General features: G+C 43.5%; 1 protein-coding gene across 17 annotated transcripts in view; it reads left to right on the forward strand.

The window, feature by feature from the left end:
- bcl9l (bcl9 like) overlaps nucleotides 1–26805 on the forward strand; it is a 429368-nt gene that overhangs the window by 277968 nt on the left and 124595 nt on the right. For 5 of the 17 annotated variants that reach the window (XM_060923517.1, XM_060923529.1, XM_060923522.1 and 2 more), the window contains 2 exons: nucleotides 10868–10952; nucleotides 11385–11736. The exons of 3 other annotated variants lie outside the window; for them this stretch is intronic. In XM_060923517.1, the coding sequence (XP_060779500.1) occupies nucleotides 11463–11736 (274 nt within the window). In that variant the 5' untranslated portion in view covers nucleotides 10868–10952; nucleotides 11385–11462. Of the gene's footprint in view, nucleotides 1–8258; nucleotides 8382–8826; nucleotides 8846–10867; nucleotides 10953–10998; nucleotides 11270–11384; nucleotides 11737–26805 lie in introns of those variants that run through there. 9 more of the 17 variants (XM_060923520.1, XM_060923519.1, XM_060923521.1 and 6 more) reach the window with 5 other exon arrangements.

The following is a 26805-nucleotide window of genomic DNA, read 5'->3' on the forward strand; positions in this document are numbered from 1 at the left end:
ATATGCATGATTTTGCAGTATTTCAAAGAGCAGCATTTAGTCAACTTTATACAAGTTATGTGTTATTTCTATTTGGTTGTTGTCTACCACATTTGCTCTTTCTCAGTTATTTATTTATTGTTCAGTGAGAGAAATCTAGTCTCTGTTGGGCTTGAACAAGTGCACTGAAGTCAGGTTGAATGTCTGAGCTGGGTATGCGTAGTGTAGCTAACAGGTGATCATCAGTGAGAGAGGCTCTGCATCTGGATTTGTTAAATTTCATCACTGAGAATGTTTGTTCACATATGTAGGTAGATCCAAAGAGAACCAGCATCATCTGAACATGCTTTCTCAAGTGTTAAACGCTCTCTTCTTTGAGAGAAGAATAAAAATCCAGCAGTGAAACTAACTTAAAGTGCTCTGACAGTAGTATGTTAGACTGGAGGTCAATGAGTTCGAGCTGAACATGAGCTGAACTGCCAGTGAAGGGAGAAGAAATCATGTGCATTTCACTCTCAACTGTTCTGAAGTCTTCAAACCGTCTTGAAAACTTACCATGAAGTGCCCTTAACATGGATGAGTACCTGTGGAGGTGATCAGCTGATGGTGTGGCCTCTTTCAGTGTTGGCATGTGGGTAAGAATGTTGCCCCCCAATTGGCTTGTAAGCAACTGCAACTTGGTCATGAAAGCCTTCACCAGGCATGTGCAAATGCTGTCGGCCCTTGCCTTGCAGTTTGGTATTTAGTTCATTCACTAGTGCAGTCACATCAACAGCAAATGCAAAATCTGCCACCCAGTCTGCATCGGAGAGCTCTGCGATGTCCTTACCTTTCTCTTCAAAAACTCTTGAATCTCTGTTTTCAGATCCCAGATTTTTCAGTACTTTGCCCAGGCTAAGCTATCTCACAGCTGTGTGGTAGCCTATGTCACCATATTCAGTCTCACATTCCTCCAAAAGTGCAACAAACTGTCTGTGATTCAATGCTTTTGCTGTGATGAAGTTAACTATTTTAGTTACATCATCAGTAACATGGTTAAGTTTTAGTACTGACTTACACAGCACCTCCTGATAAATAATGCAGTGCAAAAATACCAATTTCTGTTCTGGATTAATTCCAGTCACTTTATCTTGCATCCGCTTCAAAAGTCCAACATTTTTCCCTGTCAGATTTGGACAACCATCAGCTGTAATACCTTAGTCTGGCTAACGCAACTTCAAAGCTCTGCAAGCATTGGTATGGCAAAGATATTAAGCCCAACCGTTTCCCAAAGCGCGTGGTTGACCCGCCTCCCTGAAATGCCTCAGTTTGCTACTGGTCGAAGCCAGAAAAGGCTGTGACGAAGCTTAAACCAATCACATCATTCTTTCCTCTGACGTATGTGACGCGACGGAAACTGCTTGAGTAACAGGAAGAAGATAAATACCTCCAGGGCTGCTCTTTGCTCCGTTTTCAATGAGAACTTCCCGTTGAATGCTTTCAATACAGCATCTACCGCTGTGTCAAAGGTTTGCCGCTGCTCCATGTTCGTGATATTTCTAGTGAATGAAGCACTTCCGGCATAGATTCTGTAAACAATCTATGGCTTCCGGTCGCAGTTCTACTACGTCACTGCCTTGAACACGCCTCTACCCAGGGCTGTTGGAGATGCTCAAAGTTGATTGGCTCCCGATTTTTCGGGAGCTTGGAAGAGCTGGAGATAGCTTGCCTTGCCAGACCAAGTTCGCAACAGGCCCCTGTGTTGCGTCACACTTAGGATAGGCGGGCCCAGGCTAGTAATACCTACTACTTTATCCCACTTCAGTCCCAGCTTGTCCAAGGATGCGGTTATCTCTGTAAACAAATCACTCCCCATCGTTGTCCCTTTCATTGACCGCATTGCCGCCAGCTCCTCTGTAATCTCAAAGTCTCTCGTTATCCCACGTACAAAGACGAGTAACTGAGCTGTGTCGCGGACATCAAAGCTCTCATTCAAAGCCAAGGAGAAAGAGTCAAAATTGTCCACTTTATTTTGCAGCTGAAGCTCCAGATTTCCTGTGATGTCTGTTATTCTTCTTGTTACTGTTCACCTGGAGAGGGCCACATTCTCGAATGCCTCTCTTTTTTTCCAGGGCATATTAGCAATGCAGAGTCTACCAAACACTCTTAAATAAACTCGCCATCAGAGAATGGCTTACTGTTCTTGGCGATTTTGTGGGATATCACATAGCTGGTCCTGACTGCTCCATCGCTGGACGTGTAAAGCTTGGTAAAAAGACCTTGTTGGTTTTGCAGTTTAGCAAGCATAGCATCAAATGTCCATACCTGCTCTGCATCACTCAAGTTCTTGTATTTCTCAGTGTGTTTAGTCTTGTAGTTGCGATTCAAATTGTAATCTTTGAACACTGCGATCTGTACTCCACAAACTAAGTACACAGCTTTACTTCAGTAAATAAAACTTAGAAGTCCAGGCCTTGTTAAAAACCCTATATTCTGCATCAATCTTTCTTTTTTTTAATGTTAGCTGATGTTTTTGAGGGCTAGCAGTTAACTAGCATCTCATATAAACAGTAACAAAGACAATGCATACGCACGCACATGAATGTATGAACGTATGTAAACTTAAAAAAAAAAGTAGCCTTCAAGATAAAAGAATCACAGCATCGTATGGTATGCATGACAGATTTATTTATGTTTAATTTGTAATTTCATGTTGACCTCAGGCGGGCCAGTCAGGGACAGACAAAGGGCCGGATATGGCCCTGGGGCCGTACGATGCCCAGGTCTGCTTTAGAATATAGTGCACATGTCATGCTCCGCCCCAGACATCCACTCCAGAGATTACGGATCTCTCACACCAGCGCCGATCCGGATCTGGGACAGGAATTCCGTCTCACCCGTATTCACTTCCTGGTTTTCACCGCTGCCTATAAATACACCGTTCTCAGACTCTGACTTCGCCAGAACGGCTCGTTTTGCTATTCTAGCTGTTTCTGTGCCTGTATTGCGTTTCATGGTTTTTGCTCAAGCTATTTTTCTAGTTCATGGTTTTTTCCACTAAGGTTTTTTTCTTGTTTATGTTTTTTTGTTCTAGCATTTTTGTCCTTGCCTGTCTCGTGTTTGTGTCAAGTTTTTTGTCTCTTTTTACCCGGGCTATTTTTGCCATTTGTTTTTGTCCCGTTTGTTTACCTTTTTGCCACGCCCTTTTCCCTGGATTAAATCACCTTATTTTATTGGCTTACTGTCTCTGTTCTGCTTGTGGATCCTTATCTCACCACACCTCCACCACCCCAACAGCACAATTGTATGGAGCAGGCCAAGGACACACACATCTCCTGTTCATTACTGAATGAATATAAGAAGTAAATCTAAAACAAAACAATCTCTGCCTTTAAAACTCCCCTCTAGGTTGTTTTAAACATTTGGATTTCCTGAAATAAAAGCAGTAGGTTAGTAAAATACTCACCATCATCATCAGTCTTCTTCTTTTTAAGCACACACTGGGTGGCTCACCACTGTAAGAAAAAAGGATGTTTCTTTTGGTTGATGTAACAATCAGTATTTATTCTAGTAAAAAGCATAGGGTTCCTACTCAGTATGGAATTCAATTTTAGTAATTTCCAGGTCTGGATAAGTATGGAAAAATATTTCTGTTTCCAGACTATTGCCCCTAATTTCTTTTCTAAAATATAAAATTAAGCCAAAATGTTCAAACCACTGTGAGTTTGATGTCGTTGAATTTAAGCAAGGCAAGACGTGATAGATTTGAGGTGATTTCTGTGGCATCTGCAATCAGTGAACTATCTGATGTTAGCACATTGGGCTATGTTGTACCTCTGCAGAAATTTAAAAAAAAAAGTTGGCGCTAACGCAGGCGGCACGGTGGTGTAGTGGTTAGCGCTGTTGCTTCACAGCAAGAAGGTCCGGGTTCGAGCCCCGTGGCCGGCGAGGGCCTTTCTGTGCGGAGTTTGCATGTTCTCCCCGTGTCCGCATGGGTTTCCTCCGGGTGCTCTGGTTTCCCCCACAGTCCAAAGACATGCAGGTTAGGTTAACTGGTGACTCTAAATTGACAGTAGGTGTGAATGTGAGTGTGAATGGTTGTCTGTGTCTATGTCTCAGCCCTGTGATGACCTGGCGACTTGTCCAGGGTGTACCCCGCCTTTTGCCCATAGTCAGCTGTGATAGACTCCAGCTTGCCTGCGACCCTCTAGAACAGGATAAAGTGGCTAGAGATGATGAGATGAATGAGATGGTGCTAACGCACATCACAACACTACAAATGTAAGGATGAGCAAGTCAGAGTTTTTTGAGAGCTGGAAAGTTTTGCCAGTGTTGCATGCCTGCCCCAGGCATGAATGATGGTAATTATTGTGTGTGCCTTTGTGTATTTGCATGACAATGCATTTGTCTTTTGTCTCTGTGTGTGTGTGTGTGTGTGTGTGTGTGTGTGTGTGTGTGTGTTCGAACAGATGTGTGTGAGAACATAGTTGTCCTTATGTGTGTGGTGCACTCACAGAAGACTTCTTAGCCTGATAAGAGCAATTCCAGCATTATGGACGTGACACTTGAACTCAAAATGGCAACAAATGACCCAGTGCATGTTTTATTGTCTCCCAGTATTTAAACAGGTGTTGCATATTTTAAGGCTGTACCATACTGGAGAAGTGATAGAACAAGAACAATTCCCATAGTACATCTAGAGCATGCCAGAAAATGCCAATAAAAGATGCGTTATGGATGTGACAGGAAAAGTATCACTTTTCTTGGGTGACTGTACATTTTTATCAAACTCTGTGAAATTGTAAACCTAATGTCGAAATGGAGATATCCATTTGATAGAGGGGTCCAAGGTGAATATTAAAAAATCTTTGTTTAAAATATTTTGTATTTCATGCAGAGTTTCGGAAGGAAAAGTCAGCGTTATGGATGTGACGAAATTCCGTTATGGATGTGACGCGTCTGAAATGGACATGGCATATGTTTAGAAAATCAGCAATTTAACCACCATAACCCTTTGAAAAACTCTCTAAATATCAGCTAAAACTATCAAAGTTCTTAAATAATATTTAGGATGGCTATTGTTTTGCTGTTTTGTGGATTTTAGCATACATTTCTGTGGCTTGTGGCAATAATATAGAATTGTACATGATCAAAGTTGATTTTAGCTTGGGTTTTACATTATAAGAAAGAAAGACTGACATATTAAGGCGAAGGGAACAATTCTTGTGACAAATTGGTTCAACTTATTCACATCTGTAAAATACAGGCCTAGGTGATATCTCTGGGAGTGGTTTTGATGTATTACATGTTGCTTTATTTTTGCATGGTGAGGTTGACATTTACATGGAATTGCCCATAACTGTCTTACTACCATGTTTTATCTTCATATTTGAACGTGTGTATGGATGTCTCTGTCACTCAACCAGTCTTTGCAGTAGGATGCAACTGGTTTCCTATGTATTTCCATTGCTTACATACTTGCCAACTCTACCGATTCACACAGTAGTCTACTGCTTTTGACAGGTGAATACCGCCTACCACTTTTAGTTCTAAAAACTACCACATTACAAAATAATCAGCGAGCACTGTTGGATTCAATCTTCTGACCTTGCTTCAGTTGTTTCTGGCACAGGGGATACAAGTATGCAGCATCAAATAGTCATATTAAATGAAGCCATGAGCCAACGAAATGGCAGTGAGCTCACATACTACAACAAATCACACCAGTGTTTTGTTTGGAAAAAAAAAAACATGCTCTGGTGATCATGAATAATGAATTCTCCAAAGAAAAAAAGATTTGCTATGACAACAAGTTTAAGGTGATTTGGTCATCAGATCATCCATGCATCAAAGCATCGAGGTAAGGTGAAAAGCATGTATTTTGCGAAATATGTCGGTCTGATTTCCTGATGAATTTTCTTCAAATATGGCACTCAGAATGCAGGAGAATGCACCATTTTACACCTTTTTTTTTCTTTCTAAATTTTCCTGGTGTCACGCCCTCAGACCTCCCCCCCAGAAGGGTGTGACTGCATTGCACAAACTGATCTACCACTTATTTCTCTGGGGGTTGGCAAATATGTGTGTGTGAATGATGATGTGCATGTGCTTATGACAGAAGGAGAGATGTAAAAAGACTCAGAGGGAGAGTGTTCTAAACTTTTTGTGGCCAATGATTTTACATTTTATTCTTAGTTCTATCTTAAGTTTTCAAAATATATACCAGTATATGTTATTTACCAGCTGGGAGGTCCGTATTGTGAAATACCGTGACCGAGGTCTTGAAAGTACTGACTGAGGCCCTCTGGGCCGAGGCCAGTATTCAAGGTACATGGTGTGTGCAGCATCACAACATCTCAAAACCCCAACAGCAATAGAGATAGAAAATTTTGCCCAGAATTCAACTCTGCAGTCAGCACATTTAAATTATAATGGAGTTCAAATTATGTATTACATTAAAAATAAATAACATCCTCAGTCAGACCATAGTAAGGACAACAATCACATGTCTGAGCTCCAGATATCAGTTGTAAAATTCACTGCGGTAATGTTTTCCAAGGACTGAGAAACTAATTCACTTGATTGTACTTATCTGGGATAGCCTTTTCCGAATTGAAATGCCTGGTTGGTTACTTGTAGTGAGGCTCCAAACATTTGAATAAGCATCTGAACCCCACATTTTCTTTTAAAAGGCTTCTAGCAAGGTCTGTTATTTTGACTCGTTTTATATCATATTCCTCTACCTAATGGCAAATATTTTATTAGGTTTGTTGTGTTGAAGCTTCCAGTGTCTCTGCCACCCCTTGAGTCACCGACGTTGCATATATTGCATTCTGCCATTTTATTTTTATGTTTAATTATAATCTGATTTGATACACAGGACAACCTAACCTAAAATGCTTGTAGATGCACTTTGAATGACATGCCATAAAGTGGAGCAGCAGCAGTCATGTGATAAGAACTGTCCCACAAGTTATTGAGAACTGCTTGCAGGACAGTTCTTATCATGTGACCATTGCTGCTCCACATTAGGCACGTCTTTCAAAGTACATCTACAAGCATTTCAGGCTAGATTGTCCTGTGTATCGTATCAGATTATAATTTCAAGATTTTCTGATCCCTGATCCTGTGTTTTTGGTCAATATCAGATTGATAACAAGACTGGGATTGGATTGAGACCTCCCTAACAGCAGTCATAGCTCCACTTCATGGGATATTTTTAATCATTGAAGCACATATTCAGGTTCTGCCAACCTTCCCCATTGGTACACATCAAAACAAAAACTATTGCTAATACAGGGTTAGTCAAAATTAACACTTAACTGGTAGAAACCATTTATTCACAAAACATGCATCATATGTGCAAGATGATTTACAGGACGGTCTCAACCTGTTCACCATCGTGTTCAACACACAAAAACCAGCAAGCAATAATACCATTTAAAGGCCAGACACATACTCTGCTCCAGTGTTAATCTGTCACCCATGGCGTACGTCTGTCTGCAGGAGAAAAATAATCCATTAGTGTTAACATAATTTTGACTAACCCTGTAATTCCAGTTAACTTGTACAGCTGATTAAAATTTTGGAATCGATGTATTTAGCTGTTAAAGTTTGTTTGGTTAAATACAGTAATATTAAGGATACTATTTTTGGTGGCATTACATTGAAAGTTTGGGATATGCATACAGAAAAGTAGTCAGTGTTGCTTATTTTTCAAAGTTTGTGAGTAGCAATTTGAAAGCTTTTTATACACAAACCTACTTTAGCAATAGGAAGGATAGTATTATATGCTATAAAATACTGATATGTCATGTGTATGATTCAGTATGTGTGGGGGCAGTCAGATAGCATGTATGTATGTGTGTACTGTATGTACAGCACCGCATGCTAGTATACCAAGTTGCCTGCAAATACTAGCTACATTTGATAGGTATTGCCTTTGGTTTCTGTGGTTAAAATTGGGGTTTGGGTTAGGCTTACTGTTATCCTGCTGTAACACACACAAAATAATACATCCCAGAGATTGATTGGGTGTGTGGTCTGTATTGAACATTATGTTGCACTGTGATTGTATGACTAAAATAGTGTGTGTGTGTGTGTGTGTGTGTGTGTGTGTGTGTGTGTGTGTGTGTGTGTGTGTGTGTAAACATTCAACCTGGGTTTTTAAAACTGTCTGATGGCAATAATGTATTTTAACATAAGCCTGTGACAGTATATCAAAGTAACATTCTTGCCTAAATGATAAGTTTTAAAGAGTTGTAGGTTTTATCCTGATTTTATTTTCCTATCATGAGCAGGAGATGGTGCAACACCTTTGGATATGGACAAATGGCATCACATAATAAATTGTCTAGAAGTCAGTAAGACACTGAGACGTTCTTCTAAAAGTTGATGAATGATGAAGGCTCCAGCAAGAAACAGTGAGTGGGGTTGGGGGTTGTGTGTTAGTTATTAACTAATTACTACTATGCCCACCATGACCAGCAATATGAGGACTGTAACTAGTGGAAATAGAAAGAAAATGGAGAAGAGAGAGATGATCAGAAAGTGTGATGAAAAGTAAGAAAGACTGAAGGAAAGGGTGAATGAACGAAAAATGTATCTGAAAGAGAAAAGATGGCTGTTGGAGAGGTGTACCTGAAAGCAGACATTTGAAAGAGAAAGGCAACTTTGAGAGAGATTCAGACTGTGTGTGTGTGTGTGTGTGTGTGTGTGTGTGTGTGTGTGTGTGTGTGTGTGTGTGCAAGCAAGAAAGAGACAGACACACAAAAAGAGAAAGACATTTATGGTACGAGTGGAAGTTTTTGAGGTCATCATCCTGAAATGGCACTGAAAGCTGTGTGGGTTCCTGTCAACATCACCGCTGAGGTCTTTCATCTTACTGGTGTGTGTGTTTTATCTGTTTCTTGCACAACAGATGTGGAAATGGCTTGTTAAAGCCTGTAGACACAGAATGAAATGTACCGAGTAGCTGTGTTCTCACGAGTCTGTACAGTGATCCATTACACCTAACCGAATTTCATAGGCTCAAAGGCACACTGTCTCACAAGTACAGACTCAGAGACACACCCGCGCTCTCTGTTGAAGATGCTCTCTTTAACACACATACAGAAGATTCATAGTACAGTTTATGGACACAGTCAGTTGATTGTCTGGGCTGGATTATGTGATGTCTCAACATTAGAAGAGACTTGCTGGAATGGAAAGGGTGTAGGATGTCTGGGATACATGCGTCGTGTGAACAGCAGTGCATCCTGATGCAGTTGCAATAATATCAGAAGACTGCCTAGTCACCAGTGTTGCCATATTCATGGTTTTCATGCAGAATCAAACTACATTTGTGATTCCCATCCACATTGTTAATACAAATGCAGTGTATATTTTTTTTGTCCACAAGTTGTTTTTTCCATCCATCCTTGGAAATTTGGGGGAACCTCATCAACCCCAACCTCAAAATCCAAGATGGCTGTTCTGCACAACAGAGTGAATGCTGTAGTAATATACTGTTTATCAGCACTTCTGTCTTATTTGCCTCTCATTAAATCAGTTGTACACACAGTACTATCCAACTTCTTTCTGTGGACATGTTGCTACCATGTTTGTGTGTACAAAATACCACGTGATGCATTGTTATCAACTGGTATTGCTAACAGTGGCTAACCCAGCTAGAAATTGTAGGTGTTGGTTTTACCAACTTCTTTACTGGAAACGCAGTCACCTCGGGTGTGACATTTTTCCCAGCTCTGACTTCAGAGGAAATAGAATGCAGCATAACTTATTGAGGCAAATCCAGTTTATTTGTAGGTTGAAATCTTATTATACAACATTTTATAAGGCTAATATACCAGGTTGCCTGCAAACATTAGCTTTATTTGATAGATATTGCCTTTGGTTAAGGTTGGGGTTATGGTTAGGCTTAAGCTTACCTTTATCTACTATAACACACACAAAGTAATACCTCCTAAAGATTGTTTCCGTGTGTGTGTGTGTGAGAGAGAGAGAGAGAGAGAGAGAGAGAGAGATCGATCTGTATTAAATTTTATGTGGCAGTGTGACTGTATGACCAAAATAGGGGTGGGTGGGTGGGTGTGTATGGACCCGTCCCCATTTGGCTATGGTTGTATTAATTTGTGGAGTCAGTTTATTTGTTGGTCTAAACCTTCTTATATCACATTGTGCAATTTCATAATAAAATTTAAAAGGAGGGGCGGCACGGTGGTGTAGTGGTTAGCGCTGTCGCCTCACAGCAAGAAGGTCCGGGTTCGAGCCCCGTGGCCGGCGAGGGCCTTTCTGTGTGGAGTTTGCATGTTCTCCCCGTGTCCATGTGGGTTTCCTCCGGGTGCTCCGGTTTCCCCCACAGTCCAAAGACATGCAGGTTAGGTTAACTGGTGACTCTAAATTGACCGTAGGTGTGAATGTGATTGTGAATGGTTGTCTGTGTCTATGTGTCAGCCCTGTGATGACCTGGCGACTTGTCCAGGGTGTACCCCGCCTTTCGCCCGTAGTCAGCTGGGATAGGCTCCAGCTTGCCTGCGACCCTGTAGAAGGATAAAGCGGCTAGAGATAATGAGATGAGATGAGATTTAAAAGGAAGACACAGATGGCATCAAATCACTTAATAGTGTTGAGGAATGTGAGGTAGTTTTGTGGTTTTCAAATTGTGAGTCATATGAGAACCTTGCCATAGGGGAAACCTCACTTCTAGGCAACAGTCCCCCCACCCCTTTATTTTTATTTTTTTAAAGGAGCAGATAAACACTTCCTTTACTCCCTGCCTTTTCTTAGCTGTTTCCACCTCTGAACCTCATATTCAGAATGAATGGTACCATTGCATACTTTGTACTGTATTTGTGTCTGTCACTGGTCAGTCTATTTTTTTAATTGTTCCTGTCTATTTGTGTTACAGATCAATGTGTGTTCAGTGAGGACTGTGTAGTTCAGTTTGTATGAAGCCAGAATGTCCCAGTACTGTAGGCCTTTGTTAAAGTGAGGTGAGTTGTAATATAATTTTCTTCCTTACTTGGAAGCCTCAGCTGATCTGAGTGATTGACAGCCTTCCTTGCATTAGCCACACTGCTAGTAATTAATGCAATTCCATAAATTCAGAAACAAACCCAACATGCAACTATACATCTACTGTATTATTGTATTACACTTCAGATTACTGAAGGAATATAAGAGGTAAATAAACATGTCCTTTGCTGCTTTCTTTCTCTGTCCGTCTCTTGTCCTTCATTTTCTCCATCATCAGGGACATTGTGTTGGTGGCATTGACCTTTGAACTCTGAGTAAGGACTGTGTGCTAAATGTAAGGCCAAGGGGGAAACAGAGAGACAGCAATTTAGAAGCTCACCGTGTTTAAATAAATGGACACATGCATGTACCAGTCTACTCTTAAACTCTCCCTTCCACTCTCTTCACAGTGCAAGACTCCCTAATACAGAGACACAACTTATTTCTTTTACCCCATCTCACTGAATTTCTCTACATCAGCCAATCAAATGCACCCTGAAAATAAACTGCCCAATCATGGGAAACAAGTGACCAGTGGTGCCCAGTCACAGATTCCCAAGGAGCAGCAAGGACCTGCAAGCAACCTAGGGTCAAGGGGCACTGGACCAGGGAACCATGGAGTGAAAACCAATCAGATATCTCCTGGGCTGAAAAGTGTGAGTGGGATGATGAAGACCAAATCCAAAAGGGAGAAAAGTATTTCCGTGGATGCCGGAGAACAAAAAGACGCACTCACACCAGTGTTAGAGTCAGATGCTAAAGGTATGTCTGGCACTAGACATATACATGCACACTCACAGAAACATTCCTTTATTATGCTGAAAGTGAATCCTAAATATACAATCATCTTCTGACTGATTTATTAACCCTCAAGCGACCGAGTGGGGTCATTTATGGCCCTGGGCATATAATTTTGTGTGCAGTTTTTATACATTTGATCCAAAAAATATTTCCTACCGTGAATTTGTCAGTTAACTTGTCCTACAACTGTTCATAGGTTTTGGCAGGGATCAGCAAAATGGTGTGGCAAGAGTAATGAAAAATTGTGCGGGGTCATTTATGACCCCGGAAAGAAGCATAGGATTTCTTGCAGTAATTCCTTATCAAATTTTGGTTTTACCAAATACTTATCTGTATGTTGTACTTCTGTTGCAGTAAACCATGGCAAGTAGACCAAGAATAGCTAGATTTACAGCTGCAGAAGCATCGAGACAGATACTTGAGACCCAAAGTGATGATGAAAATAGCTCAATTGATGGAGATGATTAATTTTAGTATTAGCATATCCGCTAGAAATAGCATGTTAGCTAGTATTAGCATATTAGTTAGTCACTAGTTTTGATGTTACAAAGATCCCATCAACACTACAATGGATGTTTTTGCTCATACTTCTCATGATACTTTTTCAGTCAGTGTTGTTGAATTAAGTAAATGCTCCAGTAAGACATAACAAAGACTGTCTAGATTACATTATATTCTTCTTATGCTGTGTCTCTTTACCTTCTTTCTGCATTAAAGTTTGTTGTAAACCATACCTATCTACATCTATATATTTTTATAGTATAGTCTCTTGGTTTTACATATATGTATGTAAAACCAAGAGAAAATAACTAGGTATACAGATTCATGTACTGAATATAGTGGGGTCATAAATGACCCCACCCGGTCATATTAGTCGTTAAAATAGCTTGGTCGCTTGAAGGTTAATTAGCTTGTTGCCCTGAAATGTGTCTGACTTTAAATTGCACTAAATTAATTCCATGAAGAAATATCTAATCAAAAACTTTTTTTGTTTAACAAACCCACATGTGACAATTACTGACATCTATAGAAATTTATATGAACATAATGTAACTGAAACATGTTCCGTGTGTGTATATATATATATATATATATATATATATATATATATATATATATATATGTATGTGTGTGTGTGTGTGTGTGTATGTACATATACATATCATGGTTTTCCCCAAAGCGTTTTAGCATATCGGGCCCGATATGCTTGCTCTGCCTGCTGATACGCTTAGTCACTTTAGTTAAAATCCGATACGCTTAAATTTATACCGATATACGTTAAATTTCCTACCCACAAGTACGTAAATGTAAATACATACATAGGAGAGCAAATAACAGATCCATTTGCATATTGATTAATTTGATATTTGTGTTAAATAAGCAGTCTTTTTTTTCCAATGTTTGTGTTGATTCTGTCAAAGTAATATGTCCGCATGGTATGATGTAAACAAACTGTAATCTGTTGGCTATGTCAAGATCACGTGTTCAAACCATCCAATAAAAATATCGAAAGAAAACGTCAAACATCCCGGAATTTTCCGATTCATTATAAGCGATCTCGTTGGCTGCCTATGTTGTCCCCCACTAGAGAAACAAAGCCGACTGATTTATTTGATAGACTATTCTGTTTCTGTTTAGATTGTGAACGAGGCTTCTCCTGCCTAAAGAGAATAAAGACTCCAGCGAGGAATAAGCTAGGAGAAGACTCGCTGGATAATTTGATCCACATCAGCATGGATGACAGCAAGATGGACTATGAGAGGGTTGCCCAACATTGGGCCAAGCAAAAGCCAAGGAGAATTAATCTGCTTTAAAGGAGTAGAAAACTTAATTAATTAGTTTGGGTTTGCAGAAAGATTATGTACTTATAAACACTCTCACGAAGTGAAGTTGTCCAAATGTGTCAAATATAGCATAATTTCAAAGAATAATCATAAACATTTTGGGCAGTGTGATGTCACTGGGATCCATTTAACAAAAGAAGGCTCCAGATTGTTCTTTTGTTAAAGGGTCACAGTGACATCACACTGCCAAATATGCTTATCATTATTATTCGAAATTATACTACATTTGACACTTAAAAACACATTCATGAAGAGAATTTGTTAATAAGTACATAATCTTTCTGCAAACTTAAATGTATGAATTAAGTTTTCTTTTCCTTTAAATATGTTTTAATTTTAATCTAGCCCATTTAATAAAGTGCCAAAATTTAAACTTTATAATATGCAGTTGCCTTACTTTTCTTTTCAGTGTATCTTAGTTATACATACATTATGGTAATTGCATCAGAAACATTCTAAATCATTACAGTTATAGTACTACAGCAACTTATTTTAAGGTGGCAGTTCTTAGGTTCAGATATCTTTTGTGATCAACAGGAGGTCATGATGATCGATTCTCTTCATTGGATTGCATAAGATGGAGCAAACCACTGTTCATATTTTCATGCGCATTTTTGTTACAACACTACTTGATCATAGATAATTAAGGTATCCCTGTAGATTTTCAATCTATCATATGCCTAAGTAATCTATAACAAAACAGTTTAACTTGCATGTTGAACTTTAGGGTGAAATTTCAAATGTCTATACATTAATACTATTTAGGTCAGAAATCATTGAAACACTGGTAAAATCTATCCTATAATCATGTATCTAAAGCCTATAAGAGACCCTGTGTTAGGGTTTTGCTGGGATTCGAACCTGGTTCGTTGGTGTGATAATCCAGCAAACCCCCACTAGGCCACCAGGGGGATGACTCAAATGCAGAGGCGTGAGGCGGAAGTAGAAAAAGAATCAAAAGGTTTATTTAAACTATATACACTATATACAGGGCAAAACAAAAGACAAAAAAAAACCAAAGAGTATAATCCAAAAGAAAAGCAAAGTGCAAAAATTCAAAAGCTAAGAAGATCAAAAAACACAGTACAAAGGAAACTGGAGATAAACATAACAGCACAAAGACTCCGTGACAAGAGGACTGAACTCAGGGGTATAAATAGACAAACTAATTAAGGACACAGGTGAAGATAATTAGGCAATTAACACAAACACAAAACACAGGAACAGTGGCGGCCTCTAGAGGCCAAAATAAACACGACATGAAAAGGAAATAACAGCGGCCTCTAGAGGCCAAAACAGTCCTAGTCCTAACAGGACCCCCCCCCTCTAGGAGCGTCTCCTGACGTTCCCAGGGCGATCCGGATGGGCCGAATGGAAGTCCCGACATAGTTCTTTATCAAGGACATCCCGAGCAGGAACCCAGCAGCGCTCCTCAGGACCATAGCCCTCCCAGTCCACCAGATATTGCAACCCGCCGCGGACCCGGCGGGAGTCAAGCAGGCGATTCACAGTGAACACAGTCTGCCCCTGGAAGATGCGGGGGGGTGGGGGGTTCCTAGGGGCAGGGGCATACGTAGACGTCAGTACGGGCCGTAACAGGGAAACATGGAAAGTGGGGTTGATCCTCAGAGTCCGGGGCAACTGGAGCCGGTAGGAGACAGGGTTCACCCTGCGCACCACCTTGAAGGGGCCAATGTAGCGAGGAGCAAGCTTGCGGTTCTCCACCCGCAGTGGAAGGTCCTTAGTGGACAGCCAAACACGCTGCCCAGGGCGGAAAGCGTGTGCAGGTCTTCTATGGCGGTTGGCCTGAGTCTGGTTGGTTCTGGAGGTCTGTATGAGGGTCTTCCTGACCTTGCTCCAGGTCTTGCGACACCGTCTCACATATTGGTTGACCGAGGGCACCCCCGCGTCCTCCTCCTGGTCCGGGAACAGAGGTGGCTGGAACCCGAATTGGCACTGGAATGGCGACAGCTTGGTGGCCGATGACTGCAGGGTGTTGTGGGCGTACTCCGCCCATGGCAGCCAGGTGCTCCACGATGTCGGGTTATCCATAGCCAGGCCTCGCAGGGTGGTTTCCAGGTCCTGGTTGAGCCTCTCCGTCTGACCATTGGACTGTGGGTGAAACCCAGAGGAGAGGCTGGCAGTGGCTCCGATGACCTTGCAGAACCCGTGCCACACTCGGGAGGAGAACTGGGGCCCTCGGTCTGAGACGATGTCCTGTGGAAGACCAAAGACTCGGAAGACATGATTAAACAAAAGTTTCGCAGTTTCAAGAGCAGAGGGGAGTTTGCACAGTGGTATGAAGCGGCAGGCCTTGGAGAATCTGTCAACTAAGACCAAAATGACCGTGTTACCTTGTGACTCAGGGAGACCCGTGATAAAGTCGACTGCCACGTGGGACCAGGGACGCCGGGGAATGGTCAGAGGATGCAGGAGACCCTGGGGACGCTGTCGTGGGTTCTTGGTTCTGGTGCAAACCTCACAGGACAGGACAAATGACCTTACTTCCTTCTCCATGTTAGGCCACCAGAAGCGTCTTTTCAGGAAGTCCAGGGTCCTCCGAGCTCCCGGGTGGGCGGTGAGAGGGGAAGAGTGACCCCACTGGAGAACCTTGGCCCGGGCTTGATGTGGGACGTACAAGAGGCCTGGTGGCCCCGTCCCAGGACCGGGGTCCTGGCGTTGGGCTCGTCGGACAGCCTCCTCAATACCCCAGCGGACAGGGGCCACAATCCGGGACACAGGGATAATAGGCCCGACTTCATTCTCCCTGTTAGTGGCAGAGAACAGTCTGGACAGTGCGTCAGGTTTGGTGTTCTTGGAGCCGGGGCGGTATGAGAGGGTGAAGTCAAACCGACTGAAAAACAGGGCCCACCTAGCCTGTCGAGGGTTCAGTCTCTTGGCTTGCTGGAGGTACTCCAGGTTCTTGTGGTCAGTCCAAACCAGGAATGGATGTTGTGCTCCCTCCAGCCAGTGCCTCCACTCCTCAAGGGCCAGTTTGACCGCTAGCAGTTCTCGATCCCCCACATCGTACCGGGACTCAGCAGGACTCAGGCGGTGGGAGAAGTAAGCGCAGGGGTGCAGCTTTCCTTCCGAACGTTGAGAGAGCACCGCGCCGACACCACTGTCCGAGGCGTCCACCTCCACGATGAATGGTTGGGAGGTGTCCGGGAGAACCAGAATGGGTGCCGTGCAGAAGCGGTCCTTGAGGTCTTTGAACGCCTTTTCTGCCTGAGGAGACCAGCCATAAGATCCACCTGTCCCTTTGGTGAGGTCTGACATGGGTGCTGCCACAGAACTGAAGTTCCTGATGAACTTGCGGTAGAAGTTAGCGAATCCTAAGAACCGCTGAACCTCCTTAACGGACTTGGGAGTAGGCCAATCCCGGACGGCCAGGGTCTTGGCAGGGTCCATTTGGAGTTGGCCTGTCCGTACAATAAATCCCAGAAAGGAGACCTCGGGAACATGAAATTCGCATTTCTGGGCCTTGGCGAACAGATTGTTCTGTAGCAGCCTCTGGAGAACCTGGCGGACATGGTGGCGGTGCTCCTGCACGGTCTTGGAAAAGATAAGGATGTCGTCGAGGTAGACAGAAACGTATAGGTTAATCATGTCCCTTAAGACGTCGTTGATTAGGGCCTGAAAAACAGCTGGTGCGTTGGTGAGTCCGAAGGGCATCACCTGGTATTCGTAGTGCCCAGACGGGGTGTTAAAGGCAGTCTTCCACTCGTCTCCCTGTCGGATACGGATGAGGTGGTATGCGTTCCGTAGGTCCAACTTGGTGAAGACGGTGGCGCCTTGGAGCAGGTCGAAAGCTGTGGACATCAGCGGAAGGGGATATCGGTTGCGCACAGTGATCTTATTCAGGCCCCTGTAATCAATACATGGTCGGAGCCCCCCATCCTTCTTGCCGACAAAGAAGAAGCCGGCTCCAGCAGGTGAAGTGGAGGGTCGAATAAACCCAGAGACCAGGGCATCTTTGAGGTATTCCTCCATGGCCTTGCGTTCTGGCTGAGAGAGTGAAAACAGTCTGCCACGAGGAGGGGTAGTCCCAGGGAGCAAGTCGATGGCACAGTCGTAGGCCCGGTGCGGAGGAAGAACGGCGGCCCTGCTCTTGCTGAATACCTCCTTGAGATCCCAGTACTCTGTGGGAACTTGAGATAACTCGGTGAGATCAGGGGGCTCGGCAGGAGACACAGGAGAGCTAGAGAGCAGACAAGAGGCATGGCATGCAGGGCCCCATTCCACAACCTGGCTTGTTACCCAGTCTATGCGAGGGTTGTGGCGAATAAGCCAAGGAAGGCCTAGAATAACTGGGAACTCAGGTGAAGGAATCAGGTGCAGGGATATTTCTTCCTTGTGACCTTGAGACTGGAGGAAGACTGGAGAAGTAACTTGGGTGACTCTTCCATCACCTAACGCTTGGCCATCGAGGGCAGACACAGACAGAGGGACTTCAAGAGGTGCAGTAGGTATATTGATGCTTTGGGCGAAGTGAATATCCATAAAGTTCCCAGCCGCCCCTGAGTCTATCAAAGCTTGACAAGAGTGGACAGACTCACCCCAGGAGATGGAGACCGGGATGTAGATTCCTTGGCCAGGGAGTCCGGGAGAGAGGGTAGGCCCCGTCACAACCCTCCCTCGGCTGGACGGGGCGGTCCTTTTCCCAAGAGTTCGGGACATGATGCTCGGAAGTGACCAGGCTTGCCACAGTAGATGCAGCACTTGTCCCTCCTTCTGCGCTCCCTCTCAGATGCGGAGAGGCGAGTACGACCCACTTGCATGGGTTCTGGACAGTCACTGAAGGAGGTAGACGGTCTCCAGGTAGAGGTAGGGAGGCTGGGGGGGCTCAAGGCTTGGTGGCGTTCTCTCATCCTGTTGTCCAGACGAATAGCATGTGAGATGAGGGTTTCGAGGTCACTTGGGCATCCAATAGAGGCCAGACCGTCCTTGATGGGGTCAGACAGACCATGGTGGAAGGCTGACACCAGGGCAGTCTCGTTCCATCCACTTACTGCTGCGAGTGTTCGGAACGAGATGGCGTAATCTGCGACGCTTCCTCCTTGCCGGATGGACATGAGCTTTCGGGCTGCGTCGGTACTGATGTCTGCCTGATCGAAGACCCGAAGCATCTCTTCAGAAAACAGCTGGAAATCAAAGCACTCAGGTCCCTGTCTTTGCCAGATAGCAGTAGCCCAGGCTCGCGCCTTACCAGCTAATAAGGTGATCACAAAGGCAATCTTGCGGCGATCCGTAGTGTAGGTGGTAGGCTGAAGCTCAAAGGTGAGTTGACACTGGGTAAGGAACTCTCGGCACTCACTGTGCTTGCCGTCATACCTCTGTGGTGCAGGAAGGCTGGGTTCGCGAGGTGAAGAAGGCAGCATTGCAGGAGGCACTGGAGCAGGAGTGGGAGCTGGATCAGGAGCAGGAACTGGATCAGGAGCAGGAGATGCAGGCAGAGATGTCAGCTGTGCCAGGGTTTTCCCAATTTGCTGAAGCAGTTCCTCGTGGCGAGCGAGGGCCTCACGTTGGCTGGTGAGCGTACGTCCATGAGCGTCCATGGTCGCTCCGAAGCGTGTCAAAGCTGCCATAATTCCCTGAAGGTTGGCCGGGTAGACAGTTGAAGCAGCCTCTGCTGAGTCGGTCATGACGGAGTCTTTCTGTTAGGGTTTTGCTGGGATTCGAACCTGGTTCGTTGGTGTGATAATCCAGCAAACCCCCACTAGGCCACCAGGGGGATGACTCAAATGCAGAGGCGTGAGGCGGAAGTAGAAAAAGAATCAAAAGGTTTATTTAAACTATATACACTATATACAGGGCAAAACAAAAGACAAAAAAAAACCAAAGAGTATAATCCAAAAGAAAAGCAAAGTGCAAAAATTCAAAAGCTAAGAAGATCAAAAAACACAGTACAAAGGAAACTGGAGATAAACATAACAGCACAAAGACTCCGTGACAAGAGGACTGAACTCAGGGGTATAAATAGACAAACTAATTAAGGACACAGGTGAAGATAATTAGGCAATTAACACAAACACAAAACACAGGAACAGTGGCGGCCTCTAGAGGCCAAAATAAACACGACATGAAAAGGAAATAACAGCGGCCTCTAGAGGCCAAAACAGTCCTAGTCCTAACACCCTGAAAATGCACCTGAGAGCATCTATTTTCAAAAAATTTCCGGGGGAGCATGCCCCTGGACCCCCTAATTTCACTTCGCGCCTTCGGCGCTCGCTTTCGCATCATTGGCACTCAGTTGTCTGTGTATTATCATGCCAGAATTTAGGGCTTTAATTTTTTTCTGGGGAAAACACTGCATATATACAAATATGTATATGTATACACACACACACGCACACACACAACAACTTAAAGATGCATTACCACCACCGACTGGGCTGGAGTGTGGAACAGGAGATATTTTTTTTGGGGGGGGGGGCCTATATTCTTGTATTTAGAATATTCTTGTTATTTCACAACAAAGTGATGTATCTGACTTGATGCGCTCTGCCATTTTGTTTTTCTCTACTCATGGTATATGAGCTGATATCCTACTAGTAGAGTAGCCAATCAGACCATGCGATTGCTCCTATCCTGTGAGTGTGTGTGTGAGAGAGAGAGAAGAGTTTGGTTCCAAAATGCGATAAGTGCCAATTAAAAAAAAATTAAGTTTCCGCCAAAAGACATTTGGTATTTGATCGCTATTCAAAGTTACAAAATCAATTTTATGCTCAACGCAATATCTGCCATGTATCTCTGCATTGTATATCCCCTTTCTTTCCAAACCACGATGAACGCCACGACTGATTTTCTGCAGAATGCAATATCTCCACTCAACCAATCACAGTGCACCATTCAAATATGTAAACAGTAACTACAGCTCCCACTGATAGTCAGCATTACAGAGATTTTGAATGAAATAAATGAATAATTTTGATGGAATGAAACATTTCTTATCTTAATATTTTATATTATTATTCCAATAGAGAATGTGGTTCTGACAATTTTTATGCTGGGGTAAATGAGAAACTGGGAGGCAGGCTTCAGAATGCAGGTGCGTTCTTTCATTTTGTGCTCTTTTCAATTTTCAGTGACTACTTCTACCACGTAGGAACACTATACACACAAACACACACGTGGGGTGACGCAACTCTCTCTCGTTACTGGCCATCTGCAAGACACACAGAGACCCACATTAATAGACAGCCAGTAATTAGACACAGGTATAGCTCGTCATGTTACTTGCTGGCTCAACCTGACTCCTCGACGTTCACAGCTGACACTCAACCACACCCTCACTGCCACAGTGGTCCAATGTTATTTTCCACTTTGAGCACAACTGATTCCTCCGGGGATCTAGATATGCCACTTAATCTACACTATAACCATGCTATAACAAGCTCTTTTACAAACTTTCACAAATAACAACAAACTAAATTGGTGTCCCTCACTTTTAATGACGATGAGTAGGAGTCTTCAAAAAAAAAAAAAAATTGGTGAGCCATATGCTCCTCCTTCCCAAACAATAAGTAATCAAGTCCACAGTCAAGTTAACAATGTGTTAATGCAATAAAAGAAAGGTTTAACTAGCCCAGCTTCAGTGTTGATCACTAACAATTATCGAGAACGGTGATCAAAGGATCGAGAAAAGGATGAAATGACTGCTAATATCATTGGTGATTTGCAACACATGAATGAACTGAATGGTGAAGATTTAGCAAGTCAGTGGGTGGACATTGAAAACCCTACATTGGTAACCTCCGTCATTTCCATAACAGATGAAAAAATCACCTCTGTTCCAGACAATTGAAGGTGCATATTTATTTATTTATATTTATTTTTCACTTTTCACTGACTTTAGGTTACACACACACACACACACACACACACACACACACACACACACACACACAAGTGCATGCATGCATACAAGCGCACATTGGGGAACACAGATCTGTCTTTCATTACTGGCCATCTGAAAGATGCACAGGGACATATTAATAGACAGTCAGTAATTTGACACAGGTGTAACTCATCACATGTTACCTGCTGGTTTAACCTGACACCCACCTGACCACACTCTCGCTGCCACACATACAACCCCGATTCCAAAAAAGTTGGGACAAAGTACAAATTGTAAATAAAAACAGAATGCAATAATTTACAAATCTCAAAAGTTGATATTGTATTCACAATAGAACATGGACAACATATCAAATGTCGAAAGTGAGACATTTTGAAATTTCATGTCAAATATTGGCTCATTTGAAATTTCATGACAGCAACACATCTCAAAAAAGTTGGGACAGGGGCAATAAGAGGCTGGAAAAGTTAAAGGTACAAAAAAGGAACAGCTGGAGGACCAAATTGCAACTCATTAGGTCAATTGGCAATAGGTCATTAACATGACTGGGTATAAAAAGAGCATCTTGGAGTGACAGCGGCTCTCAGAAGTAAAGATGGGAAGAGGATCACCAATCCCCCTAATTCTGCGCCGACAAATAGTGGAGCAATATCAGAAAGGAGTTCGACAGTGTAAAATTGCAAAGAGTTTGAACATATCTACAGTGCATAATATCATCAAAAGATTCAGAGAATCTGGAAGAATCTCTGTGCGTAAGGGTCAAGGCTGGAAAACCATACTGGGTGCCCGTGATTTTCGGGCACTTAGATGGCACTGCATCATGTACAGGCATGCTTCTGTATTGGAAATCACAAAATGGGCTCAGGAATATTTCCAGAGAACATTATCTGCGAACACAATTCACCGTGCCATCCGACGTTGCCAGCTAAAACTCTATAGTTCAAAGAAGAAGCCATATCTAAACATGATCCAGAAGCGCAGACGTCTTCTCTGGGCCAAAGCTCATTGAAAATGGACTGTGGCAAAGTGGAAAACTGTTCTGTGGTCAGACGAATCAAAATTTGAAGTTCTATATGGAAATCGGTGACGCCATGTCATTTGGACTAAAGAGGAGAAGGACGACCCAAGTTATCATCAGTGCTCAGTTCAGAAGCCTGCATCTCTGATGGCATGGGGTTGCATTAGTGCGTGTGGCATGGGCAGCTTACACATCTGGAAAGACACCATCAATGCTGAAAGGTATATCCAGGTTCTAGAGCAACATATGCTCCCATCCAGACGACGTCTCTTTCAGGGAAGACCTTGCATTTTCCAACATGACAATGCCAAACCACATACTGCATCAATTACAGCATCATGGCTGCGTAGAAGAAGGGTCCGGGTACTGAACTGGCCAGCCTGCAGTCCAGATCTTTCACCCATAGAAAACATTTGGCGCATCATAAAACGGAAGATACGACAAAAAAGACCTAAGACAGTTGAGCAACTAGAATCCTACATTAGACAAGAATGGGTTAACATTCCTATCTCTAAACTTGAGCAACTTGTCTCCTCAGTCCCCAGACGTTTGCAGACTGCTGTAAAGAGAAAAGAGGATGTCTCACAGTGGTAAACATGGCCTTGTCCCAACTTTTTTGAGATGTGTTGTTGTCATGAAATTTAAAATCACCTAATTTTTCTCTTTAAATGATACATTTTCTCAGTTTAAACATTTGATATGTCATCTATGTTCTATTCTGAATAAAATATGGAATTTTGAAACTTCCACATCATTGCATTCCGTTTTTATTTACAATTTGTACTTTGTCCCAACTTTTTTGGAATCGGGGTTGTACTTTTACTAACTGAAAGCTTATGATGTTTGCATTATTTTTATGATATTGAAAAGAGTGACTTAGTTCCTTTACTTAGTGAATTATGTAAGTGAATTAAGCATAAATATATAATGTCTTTCAAAGGTTTTCATCCCCCTTGGTGTTTGTCCTGTTTTGTCACATTACAAGCTGGAATAAAAATGGATTTTGGGGGGGTTAGCACCATTCGATTTACACAACATGCCTACCACTTTAAAGGTGCTATCTATCTATCTATCTATCTATCTATCTATCTATCTATCTATCTATCTATCTATCTATCTATCTAAAATTCTTTTTTTGTGTGTGTGTGACACAAATAATAATTAAGATGAAAAAACAGAAATCTGGATTGTGCATAGGTATTCACACCCCCAAAGTCAATACTTTGTAGAGCCAACTTTTGCTGCAATTACAGCTGCAAGTCTCTTCAGGTATGTCTCTAGTCACTTAGCACATCTAGCCACTGGGATTTGTGCCTATTCCTCAAGGCAAAACTGCTCCAACTCCTTCAAGTTAGATGGATTGCATTGATGTACAGCAGTCTTTAATTTATGTCACAGATTCTCAATTGGATTGAGGTCTGGGCTTTGACTAGGCCATTCCAAGACATTTAAATGTTTCCCTTGAAATCAGAATCAGAATTACTTCATTAATCCCCGGAGGGAAATTCAAATTTGCTACCAAGCTCCTGAATCAGAGAAGTAAACGTCTAAAAATAGAAGATAAAATCGTGTGAAAAAATAATAAATAAAATAAATTTAAATAAGTTCTATAACTTCAAGTAAGGGCGGCATGGTGGTGTAGTGGTTTGCGCTGTCGCCTTACAGCAAGAAGGTCCAGGTTCGAGCCCCGTGGCTGGCGAGAGCCTTTCTGTGTGGAGTTTGCATGTTCTCCCCGTGTCCGCGTGGGTTTCCTCCGGGTGCTCCGGTTTCTCCCACAGTCCAAAGATATGCAGGTTAGGTTAACTGGTGACTCTAAATTGACCGTAGGTGTGAATGTGTGAATGGTTGTCTGTGTCTATGTGTCAGCCCTGTGATGACCTGGCGACTTGTCCAGGGTGTACCCCGCCTTTCGCCCGTAGTCAGCTGGGATAGGCTCCAGCTTGCCTGCGACCCTGTAGAACAGGATAAAGCGGCTAGAGATGATGAGATGAGAACTTCAAGGAAAAGCAAAATGAAGTGATTCTATATACAATGATTCCTATATACATGTATTACACCTGAGTTAAGGATACAGTATACATGGTAAAAACAGTGTAACACAGTTATACAGTGGCATTGTACAGCTTGACTGCAACCGGTAGGAATGATTTCCTGTGTCTCTCAGTTGTGTAACGTGGAAGAATCAGCTGATCAGCTCCTCATGTAGAGGGTGGGAAGGACAGTCTAAGATTGTCTTTATTTTGGACAGTTTCCTCTTCTCCAACACCACTGTCAGAGAGTCCAGTTCCTCGCCTACAACATGGCCAGCCTTCCTGATGATCTTATTGAGTCTGTTAGTGTCCTTCACCCTCAAGCCGCTGCCCCAGCAGACGAGAGTGTACAAGATGGCACTGGCCACCACAGACTCAGAGAACATCTGCAGCATCATTTGGCAGATGTTGAAGGACCTCAGCCGTCTCAGAAAATAGAGACAGCTCTGGCTCTTTTTGTATACTGTGTCTACGTTTTTGGACCAGACCAGGTTATTATCCAAGTACACCCCCAGGTACTTGTATTCCTCCACCACATCCACACTGACCCCTTGGATGTTAACAGGGTTCACCGGAGCCCTGATTCTCTTCAGATCAACCACCAGTTCTTTCATCTTCGTCATGTTGAGCTGTAGGTGGTTCTTCCTGCTCCACATGACAAAGTTGTCCACCACCATCCTGTACTAACTCTCATCACCACCAGTAATATGTCCAACCACTGCAGAGTCATCAGAAAATTTCTGGAGGTGGCAGGTCTCCGTGCAGTAGTTGAAGTCAGTGGTGTAGAGAGTGAAAAGGAAAGGAGAAAGGACAGTCCCTTGCAGAGCCCCGGTGTTGCTGATCACTCTGTCCGACACACAGCACCGCAAGCGCATGTGCTGTGGTCTGCCAGTCAAATAATCCACAATCCAGGACACCAGTGGGGCATCCACCTGCATCGCTGTCAACTTCTCACCCAGCAGAGCCGGCCGGATGGTGTCAAAAGCACTGGAGAAATCAAAAAACATGATCCTCACAGTGCTGGCTGGCTTGTCCAGGTGGCTGTAGACTTTGTTGAGCAGGTAGATGATTGCATCCTTCACTCCAAGACGGGGCTGGTAGGCGAACTGAAGGGGGTCAAGAAGTGGTTGGGCCATAGGCCGGATCTGCTCCAGGATGAGTCTCTCAAGGGTCTTCATGATGTGTGATGTCAATGCCACGGGCCTGTAGTCTTTGAGGTCACTGGGATGCGGCTTCTTCGGTACAGGGACGAGGCATGACGTCTTCCACAGCACGGGGACCCTCTGAAGACCCAGGCTCATGGTGAAGACATGCTGAAGTACCCCACTTAGCTGGAGGGCACAGGTCTTCAGGGCCCTGGGGCTAACACCATCCGGGCCTGCTGATTTCCCTGCATGGATTCTCTTCAGCTGTCTTCTCACTTGCTCCTTGCTGATGATCGTTGTGGAGGTGACGGGTGGGGGAAGGATGGAGTTTCTTGGGGGGTTTCTCAGCCAGGGGGTCTGTTGAGGAGGTGCGAGCAAGGTCCTGAAATGGGGATGAGGTTGGGCAAGAAGAGGCGGGGGAGGGGAGAGAATGTGAAGTGTGTGGTTGTAGCCATCCTGTAAAAGAGTGGTGGTGGGTTGGGGTCACGCCATCGAATCTGTTGAAGTAAAGATTCAGCTCATTCGCCCTTTCCACATTGCCATCCATTCCTTCACTGTTGGTTGGCTTGTAACCAGTAATGGTCTTCATTCCACTCCACACCTCTCTCATGTTGTTCTGTTGGAGTTTCCACTCCAACTTCCTCCTGTACTTTTCCTTGGCCTCCCTGATAATTGCTCTCAGTTCACGCTGTACTGCTTGCACCTCCTCCTTGTTGCCGGCTCTCAAAGCCCTCTTCTTCTCATTTAAGAGGGCTTTGATGTCCTTTGTTACCCACGGCTTGTTGTTGGGGTAACAGCTGACAGTCCTAGCTGGGACAACGGTGTCCACACAAAAGTTGATGCACTCTGTGATCCCATCAATGTCGTCTCCATGGGGCTCACACAGTGTCTGCCAGTCTGTCACCTCAAAGCATCCCTGCAGTGTCTCGTTGGCCTCATCTGTCCATCTCCTCACTATCGTTGATGTGGTGGGCAGTCTCTTCACCGGAGGCACATAGCGGGGGCGAGGTAAATCAGGTTGTGGTCTGACCGGCCCAGTGGGGGGAGGGGGGAAGAGCTGTAAGCCTCTTTAATATTAGCATACAGCAGGTCTATTGTTCATCCCTCTCTGGTAGGACAGTTCACAAATTGG

Source organism: Neoarius graeffei, chromosome 6, assembly GCF_027579695.1.
Source record: "Neoarius graeffei isolate fNeoGra1 chromosome 6, fNeoGra1.pri, whole genome shotgun sequence".
NCBI classification, from domain to species: Eukaryota; Metazoa; Chordata; class Actinopteri; order Siluriformes; family Ariidae; genus Neoarius; species Neoarius graeffei.